Genomic DNA, 10,447 nt, shown 5'->3' on the forward strand with positions numbered 1-10,447 from the left:
GTTGTCGTTCTGGCATCGGAGGCAAACTATATGTTGCTGCATCAACAGTTTCCCGACGTCGCGCTAAGCCTCGAGTCTCCACACTTTGCCGTAGTATATTAAACTGTTGATGTTCAAATTGTGGCTGAGAAGGGGGAGCATCTTCATGTGCCTCAAGTATCCTATCCTCTTCCTCAGACAAAAGAGTGATCTTCTCGATACATGGCAGTAAATCGTCAAAAGTAAAACCCTTCTCCCAACAGGCGACACCATAAAATGTAGTGTTTCGGCGATTTCACCCTGCATAGAAAATAAATGAATAGTTATTAAAATAATCTTAAATAAGCGCAACATTCTTTTCTAAATTATAATGGACAATGTATACCAATAGTCCTCTTCTTGCATGTTTTGGGTCGACATAAACTTTTGTTTTACGCCTGTACCACCTCATATATTCAGAGTTCAGACTGAGGGTCCCTGTTTGTGGCGGCGTCTGCTCTACTCTCCTTTCATAGCGACTATTCCATTCATTAAGCGCGGGTTGCATTAGTCGCATCCAATTTTTTCCTTCCTTTCCCTTTAATGTCAAGTCATGTATGTTGTTGGGTTGCATTACTGGTCCCGGAATAGGTTGTTGCATTCCAAATTGTCTCATGACTCTATCCGGCTGGTGCCATTCCACTTTTTGAAAACAAATAAGTGGTATGATACATGTCCATAATACAGACCCAAAAAAACAAACTTGACTCAATTCATTTCCACATGTCCAGCATAAGGGACCCATACAAACTGCATATAAAAGTTAAATTTAATAAATTAATTAAGAAATACAACATCATTTAATAAACAAACATCAAAATTGTTACCTCGTCGCGTTTCATGACATCTAATTTACGACGAAACTCAATTAAATTGTCATTGCCTATGTGATGCAATTCACCTCCCAACCATCTTCACAAAAAATTAAATAACAAAATAAAATGTTACATAGAATAATGATTAACATCAACCAACATGTTTATTAATAATGAATTCAAAATAGTAAAGGAAAGTATACCTGTAACCAAGTGGCGCGTTTTGTTGTTGTGGAGGAATAACTGAGGGGGCTAACGTTGGGCATCGTTCCCATGCCCATAATTGAATCAAGAGAGTGAAACCGCCTATTGATTTAGCATTATAGTCTGTTGCGATGCACATCTCTCTATAAAGGTTACCCAAAACAGCAGCTCCCCATGCATAACTGCTGCACTCTCTAAGGTCTCTCAGAAACTGCAAATATTTCAAATGCACCCGTTTGCTGCTTTTGTCAACAAACATTACCCCTCCTATGAATCGTAAGATCCAAGCACGAGCAAATCTTTCAAGGCCTTCTTGGTTGCCTGTAAAATCATGAATATTTGCAAAATGAGAAGACAACCAACTCAATTTAATTGAGTTCCCATCAATTGCAGCATCGTCAGGCATGACACCCAATAATTCATGAAACAATTCAAACCAGTCAATATTTGTATTTCCAATTAATGGTCTTCCATCCACAGGAATACCAAGTAGCACAGAAACATCTTGAAGTGTAATAGTTGCCTCTCCACACTTCAAATGAAATGTATGCGTTTCTGGCCTCCACCTTTCAATAAAAGCATTCACCAATGCTCCATTCACTTTCAGCTGCGCCAATTTCATTATCGGGTACAAACCCGAAATTTGTAATAGAGGAATAATTTCTTCGGGCGGTGCTTCTCTATGATTGTACAGTGGTGTGGCTCGTCGAATTTTTAATGTCCTATCATTAGCACCATTCCAAATATGTTGGGATACATGATTTTTTTGCATCCACAATAAATCATCCTCTAATGGTCCAGATGCCACGTCATAATGATGAGAAGATGACGAACTAGCCATATTAAAACTCCTGTATAGAAAGAAAAAAAAATTAATAGTCACACATATCATAAATAATAAATAAAGTCAAGTACGTACGCGTAATTTAAATTTTAGAAACGAGCACGTAATTTAAATTTTAGAAAAAACACGTAATTTAAATTTTACAAACAAACAATAATTTAAATTTTCTTATAAATTTTTTTACTTAATTTCAGAAAATATATATATATATTTTTTTTATATTTAACAATTTAAAAAAATAATTTCTACACATTGAGAAATTTTTTTCTTCATTTTCAGAAAATATATATATATTTTTTGTCAATTTCAACAATTTCAATATATATATATATATAATAAAAATAATTTTTACACATTCAGAATTTTTTTCTTCATTTTCAGAAAATATATATATATATTTTGTCAATTTCAGCAATTTCAATATATATATATATATATATATATATATATATATAATATATATATAATAATTTTTACACATTCAGAATTTTTTTCTTCATTTTCAGAAAATATATATATATATAATTTTTTGTCAATTTCAGCAATTTCAATATATATATATATATATAATAAAAAATAATTTCTTCACATTGATGAATTTTTTTTCTCAACTTTCAGAAAATATATATATATATTTTGTCAATTTCAGCAATTTCAATAAACATATATATATATATATATATATATATATATATATATATATATAAAATAAAAATAATTTCTTCACATTGAGGATTTTTTTTCTCAACTTTCAGAAAATATATATATTTTTTTCCTCAATTTCACCAATTTCAGAAAATAATATAAGAACACGTATATATATATTTTTTATATATAATAATAATATGCCTTTCTTTTTTAAATACGCCTAATAACAATATTACAGTAATATTTATTATGAATGTTAATTAAATTTATATTCTAAAAATTAAACAACCGTAACACAAATAAATAATTTATTATATAATTAATAAAAAATAACTAAAATAATAAACAAATTAAACTAACAGCAAAAATATATAAAGATAAAAAAATAAACTTGTTATGTTGTAAGTTAATACAATTTTCTTGTACACAAGATGACCACCTGCAAAAAAAAAACATACAAATAATAAAATATAACAATTTATAAAAAATAAATAAATTTGAAACAATTAAAAAAATAACATACCTTGCTGGGGAGAATGGAAACAAAAATGGAGTGTTCGAAGGGGGGGAACAAGCTTGAGACAGAGGAGAGTTTGGGGGAGAAGGAGGGGGTGGGGTGAGGGGGGACCAGGAGGGGGTGGGTGGGGGGGGGCCTTTATCGGGCAGGAGGAGGGGGTGGGGGGGTGGGGGGCTGGCGCCTACGGTTGCGCCTGGTGCAGGGGCGCCACCAGTCGCACCCAGTGGCAGGGCGCTACCAGACGCGCCTGCGTCAGGGGCGCTACCTGCTGCTCCCTCGTGCGCCGCGCCTGTGCCACGTGTCACGCGCACAGTGGAAGCGCCTGGCTGGGGGGCGCTTTGCAATAAAAAAACAGACCCCCCCAGAAATAATTGCAAAAGAGCCCATTTTTTATAAATAATTTGTAAAAAAGCCCCTTTTTAGTGTTTTTGTCCTAGAGCATCAGTTCTTGATCGGACTAACGAGACTAGTCCAGTTTTCAAAACTGAGTGCATGTGCATGATTATATAAAATATATAATAATCATGTTTATTATGTAAAGTAATATAAAATCTATATAGTCATCTAATTTTAAAATCTTTGATATGGAAATTATTTTTGTCAAATTTTTTGGACATGTTTTAATTTTAAGTGAAAATAGTTACTGTGAAAATAATTTATTACAACATTTATTTTGGAGAAGAAAGTTTAATTGAAATAATACAATTTTTTTTAATTTGTGGGTATAAAAAATAATGCTAAAAAATTTATAATAACTCATGCTCAATTAAATCCCCCTTGATTGAAATCAATGTTATTAAACTCGGCCGAATAACCGAATTAGTAATGGTTAAACTAGTGAATAAGCAATTAGTCCGATTTAATCTCATATATATTAAAATAAATTATATGTATAATATAATTTAATTAATCAATCCATTACTAGAAAGTTTAATATTTATCAAATTCTAACAATGCACAAAATCAAAGCAAGTTGAAATTAAATGAAAAGATCTTCAAGTATATATTGATTTTTAAATATAATTTTTTTAGAAGATTGTTAAATAAAATATTCATCAGGGAACGAACTCAGGGAAGAGGGAAACGACGGAAATATTTCATCATTCATCAACATGACAAAATGCAGCGCCATTTTGCGATATTTTTTTTTAAAAAAAAAAAAGCGTGCTCAACCCAGACTAGGTTTGCAAAACCGATCGTGTTACCGAGTTTTGCCGAAACCAACCGGTTCTCACCTGGCCAAATAGGATCATATATATTTCAGATCTGATTGCTTTCTCATACTAGTAAGGGATTCGAGACCTGACCGAACCGGTCCGACCGGCCGACCCAGGGCATTTTCACAACACTCATTGAAATAATACAATTTAGAAAGGAAACAATTATAATTGAATAATTGTTTTTTATTTAATCGTCCAAGGATATTTATAGTTGATCTTTATTTAATTTAAATAAGAATTTTATATGACCATCTAATTTAAATTACTTATGATTGTATACAAAAATTATTAAATAGGAAAATTATTCAAATCAATAATCAATAATTAAATATAAAATAGGTAAAAAAAAATACTTTTTACGTCTATATCTTCGTATCAATTATAATCTGTTTCTCACAGTACATTATCTGCAACAATATATTATAATATTTTTTACATTTATCATTTTATCAATAGTTTAAGTAATTCTTTATTTTAAGCCGAGTCTTCAAATTACTTTAAATTTTAAAAAACATACCTCTACACAAATTGATTCCTGCAAAGTATTTGAAATAAATGTTTACTTTTATATTATAAATTCTTGAATATAGAATATTATAAATATACTTAATTACTAATTTTTATTTTTATTGAAAGAAAAAAATTTATATTTTCTTACATTTTGTAATAGAAATATAAAAGTAATAAAATTGTTAATTCCTTCCTTCGTTCCTAAATATATATTTTTTTCAATTTTATTTGTTCTGTTTTATAAGACTCTTATCAAATTTTTTTATTAATTATTTTTTTATTAATATATCCTTAATTATTTTACAATAAATATTATAAAAATCTATTCTCTCTATTATAAGGATGGGAGAAAAAAATTAACATATATTAATTAATTAATTAGAAAGTAATTAAATGAAAAGAGAAAGACAATGAATTTCAATTATTCAAGGATATTAAGGCTATGTTCTACCAGGTATTTCCACTAACTTCTAGATTTTTTTTACTGAAAATATTGTTTGATTTTTCACTAGATAAGTTTTTTTTTTATTAGCTTCTAAAGTTTTTTAAAACACTACTTGAAGTAGTATTTTTAAAATATTGGCTTCTATTTCTAACTTTTTATATTTTTTTCAATTTTTATTCTTGATATATTTATCCAATTTTACAATTATCTTTTTTTAGATAACTCATTATTTTATTATTTTTTTCATTTCATACTTTTCAGTTAGCTTTCAGGTAGTTGTTTAGTTTCTCTTGAGTTTTTAGTTAGTTTTTGTCGAACTTAGTCTAAGTTAACTAACTTTCTTAAAGAGTGTAAATTAATTTAAAAAGTCTTATATTTAAGAACATAGAGATAATACATTGATATTTAAGCTATATTCGGCAATACATTTTAGCTAGTTTTTATTTTTTTTATTAACTGAAAAACTTGTTTAACCATTTGGTAAACAAATTTTTTTAATAACTTTTAACGTTTTTTGAAATACTAACTTCTAATTTTTTTATATTTTTCTTCTTTTTATCCTTAATATATTTATTAAATTTCTTGATTATCCTTTTTAAAAAAAATTATGATTTCTATTTTTATATCATTTTATACTTTTCATCTAATTTAACCGATACCGACCATTTATAATTTAATAAACTAATTTTCAGCAGCAAGCTTTCATTTACGACTAGTTATTTAACATTTAGTTAACTTTTTAACTAATTTTACCGATTATAGCCTTAATATATATTTTAGATTATTGTATTGTTGCAAAAAAATAATTGACCATTATGTATAAGATTTTCTTTATATCCATTTTAGTGTTAATTCATAATATGTGTGTGTGATTTAATATTAATATCTATGTTTACAAGATTTATAAATTTTTATAATTTAATTTAAATATAATTTATCATATTTATACATAAATGTGAAATTTTATTAATATCTAAATCTGGTGGCTAAATATTTATAACACATGAAACTTAGATAAACACTTTAGATGAAAAATGTACTTGTTTATATTTAATTAGTTAAAAGTTTTAAGTGGTGTTATTAACTTATTTTAAATCAAAACGTGGAATATATATTTATAATTATTAATGAGCTATTTAAACATTATGAAAATAATTGTCGATCAACTTATATATGATTTAGTTTTAATTTTAAATAAAGCTTGAAATGTGAAAAAAATATTATTATTACTTATTTAATATTTTTTTTAGAGATTGACCAACAAAGTTTGATAATTATTTAATAATGAATATAAATATTGTCATTGATTTATTAATATTTTTATAATTTATTATTTATAATAGAAATTGAAGTTGATGACTAATATAGTCAATTAAGTATCTTATTGCCTAAATAAATTAAGTATCTTCTATTGCAAAAATTTTAAGTGATATAATTGTTTTTAATTCATTAATTGCTGTCCACATTTATTCGGATATCTTTGCCTAAAATATATTTATCGTAACATAAAGCTTTTTTTTTTTTACAGCAACATAAATCTTTATTCTTTTTCTATATTTTGAGTAGTGGGTTTAGGAAAATTTAAATCCATATTTAAGTGAGACAATATAGTATGATTATATTTCACAAATATATTTTACTCTTTAATTATAACAATGCATGCTTATAATTTTAAAAAATAGAGAATTAAATGACCTAATTATATATTTACATGATATAGATTTGGATAAATTTTTTTTAATGAAATTAGATTAAAAAAATATTGTAGCCAGTTTTCTTATGCATAATGATATAGTCAATAGTTTATTAATATAGAAATTTTTATTTAATATAAAAATTAAATGTTGTATAAAAAATGTTTTTTGTAATGTTTTCTCTATTCAAAAGAAAAAGCTGATTCGATAGATAAAAGATTAAACCACTCATTTTTATCTATTTGTATCAAATAGATTTACGAATTAAGTTATAGTTTATTATGTCGATAACATGATTTTTTAATTAAAATTTAAATATTAAATTAAAATTATTAATTTCTTTTCTAACATTGCATCAACATGAAAGTAAAAGTTGATGAGGAGTACTATCAACACATTTTCTAATAGGCACTCTTTCTAACACACTCTAGTATTGATTAAAATTGATTGGAATGTATAAAATTATGAAAAAAAGTCATTAAATATTATATAGAATCCACTATCTTTTGTATTTAAAAAAATTTAACCAATCAAAAAAACATGTTCAAAAGAATATATTATTAACATTTTTCAAAGTTGATTATCTCGCCTTGATGTAGGATGAAACAATGACAAATGGCCAAGTAGTTTTAAATGGCAAGAGAATGTGAAGGACTCAGACGAAATCATCATTTATTTTGAAAATATTAGAAAAATCCAATAACAATTTATGCTACTATCATTAATTAGATCATTTTGTTCTATCTGTAGTTGTCATTTGCTCTAGGTGATTCATGTAGCTTAACTACAATTTTTTTTATGCTCTATATACAAATTACTATGACATTTTTTTTTATAGAAATTGTAAATATGCTACTAAAGTAATCTTATTTCGTAGTTATTAATATAGATTCATGTTTCCTTACAGTACTTAAACAATTTCTTAAGACATTATCATATATCAAATCTATATATATATATATATATATAAGATTTACTTTCTCCTCACCAAAATATTCACTTATGAATAGCACTGGAAAACACACTATTAGTATATTATAATAATATATTTTAAAGGTAAGCTTATTAAATAAGGTAAAATTAGTTAAAATTTATTTATATTTGAAAAAAAAACAGTATCTTTTGTTGTTTAATTACATTCTAGAGTGAAAGCTCAAATTCACACTTTCTGCGAATAATAACTGTCAAAATCAAAACTACGTACTAGTTTCCTCTTGATTCACTTGGGAGTATTTGTTGCCCAAGCAAATAACTTCACAAGTTGGATTTAACGTGTTAAACTGTTACCAATTCATTTCATGGGCTCATGGCTGCTGAATCATCTTGCCATTTTCACTCCCTTTCATCACAGTGAGTTGTTTGTTTTCATAGAATTTTATTGTCATATTCCCATGTCACTAAAAGCTGTAAATGCCTTTATTTTTAATTGAGCCATTTTAATCTTTAAACATGTAATTCTCACTGTTATTAAGTTTCCTATTGATCTTGGCTGTTATTGTGCTCATAAATGTCTATTATGATCATATTTATTTTGTGACTATACTATAATTAAATGATATTACAATTTTGTTGAACTTATACAAATGACAACTTATGGTATGGATGGAAATTTTTTAATAGAAGATGAAATGGAAGTAGTTAAGTTTGTCTCTAAACGTTTGCTATATGAACATGGTAGTGACATGTTACGAAGAATTTGAGATTTGGTCTCTGGACTCATTCCATGTAAGACCTTGATGAATATATATATTCCTTCTCTTAGTAGTGGGACAAAAATTATTTATCAAATATAGAGATTGAAACTTTGTTACTTAAACAACCCTACCAAATATTCCATTATCACCTAAATAAGACTTTACAACCTTGTAATTAAAGGAATAAATAAATCACATACCAAGTTTTTGGAGCAACTCTGAACTCTACGGTTCAATTCTGTTGTCCCTGTATAATTGTAATGTTGTTTGATATTAACTTGTAATAAAAAAATAGATAAATTTAGAGTAAGTTAATTTTCATGGCGAAGGGAGGCATTCATGATTTACTTACAAGTTCTTAATTCTAATTTTCAACAAATAAAAAGCATTTTTTTTCCTTTGATTTATGCTATCATGGAGGCATTCATGATACAATTCTTTCTTTCTCATCCATGGTCAGCACTCGGTCTGACCTCAAATGCAGGACCCCCCTATCAGACTCACATCCTCATCCGGCAGCTATGACAAGCAAAGTTAGAATATACTAGTAGATGTAGGTGTAAATTGGAATAATTATAAATAGAGAAAAATCATTAACATTACATCAAAGAGTAGCTTTGGTAGGCTAAGTTCTCAACATTCTCATCTTCTGAATTTTCTTCTACAAGAATATTGGATTTTCTAATCTCTTTTGTCTTTAATTAAGCAATTTAAATTCTTGTTTAAATTTCCCTCTTGTTTGATTTAATTTTCTGTCAATTTAAATTTTTGTTTTTCTCATAACCTTTTGAAAATAATTTTCTTTAACTTCTTTTATTAATAAAATATTCATCTATCTAAGGACAAATAAATCCTCTGTGGATTCAACACTTGGACTTCCGTTTTTATTTTACTACTTGAGATGAATTGGTGCACTTGTCAATCCATCAATAGCCCAAGTACAAGTGTTACACACTCCTAACGGCCAATCGCACCACAATTTTGGAGGAAGCTTTCAAACTAGAGGTACCCATCCGGCTACCCCAGATGAAACCTCCCAAGTCGGGGTCAGATGCAACAAAATACTGCAAATATCACCGCGATATTGGTTATAACACTGAAGACTGTTAGGCCTTAAAGGACAAGATAGAAGAACTTACACAAGCTGGGTAACTAGTCTAGTTTGTTAAGAGACCAGACAATCACCAAGCAGGAGCATGACCCGGAGGTCATCAAGAGAAGCAAAATAGGAACCAGGAAGCAGCCGAGAGAAGAGCGGAAGATGGAGGCAAACAAAGACACCAACAACAACGGCGTGAGCGACAACCTCCATAAGAATAGGAACCCACCCAAAAAATTAGAGGTATAGTCAAGATCATTGCGGGAAGATTTTCCTATGGAGGACAATCCAACCAATCCCAAAAATGTTATCTATGCGCCATCCAAAACATCGACATTAATTTTGCCATCACACCCCTACAGTGAAGTCTCCCTCCTATCACCATTACGGACATGGACTTCAAGGGCATCAACCCCGTCATTCAAGATGACCCTATGGTTGTCTCCATCATCATTGCAAATTTCATGGTGTCCAGGGTCCTCAATGACTAGGGCAGTTTCGTTGATATCCTGTATTGGAAAACCTTCAGAGACTCGAGGTCTCATCCGACATTGTCTACCCTCACACCGGTCCATTCCTCGGCTTTACAGGCAAGAAAGTCGAGACCAGAGACTACATGGACTTGATGACCACCTTCGCTTAGGGCAATCTCTCCAGGAGCTTCACCATCAAATATCTACTAGTTAACACAAACACATCATACTTTGCCTTAATCAGCAGAAAGACACTTAACGAACTT

The 10,447-nt window shown here is 28.6% G+C and overlaps 1 protein-coding gene across 1 annotated transcript; it reads right to left on the reverse strand.

Annotated features, from left to right (window-relative positions):
• Positions 1 to 726: 726 nt before the first annotated feature.
• Positions 727 to 9,921, reverse strand: LOC121173929 (protein MAIN-LIKE 2-like). Its single transcript, XM_041011778.1, has 5 exons — positions 9,784 to 9,921; positions 9,561 to 9,673; positions 1,037 to 1,888; positions 846 to 930; positions 727 to 768 (listed from the first exon to the last, which is right to left on the reverse strand). Exons 1-5 carry the CDS (start codon positions 9,919 to 9,921, stop codon positions 727 to 729), a joined length of 1,230 nt encoding a protein of 409 aa, XP_040867712.1.
• Positions 9,922 to 10,447: the final 526 nt, after the last annotated feature.

This window comes from Glycine max, chromosome 18 (assembly GCF_000004515.6).
Source record: "Glycine max cultivar Williams 82 chromosome 18, Glycine_max_v4.0, whole genome shotgun sequence".
Lineage (NCBI taxonomy): Eukaryota > Viridiplantae > Streptophyta > Magnoliopsida > Fabales > Fabaceae > Glycine > Glycine max.

Excerpts from the sequence above, each read along its gene's own strand:
- LOC121173929 (XM_041011778.1), bottom strand. The coding sequence starts at position 9,921 with ATGGAGGTTGTCGCTCACGCCGTTGTTGTTGGTGTCTTTGTTTGCCTC. Across the intron at positions 9,674-9,783 it reads TCCTGCTTGGTGATTGTCTG|TATTTTGTTGCATCTGACCC; the intron begins GTCTCTTAACAA and ends TGATATTTGCAG. Across the intron at positions 769-845 it reads ATGTCATGAAACGCGACGAG|TTTGTATGGGTCCCTTATGC; the intron begins GTAACAATTTTG and ends TTTTATATGCAG.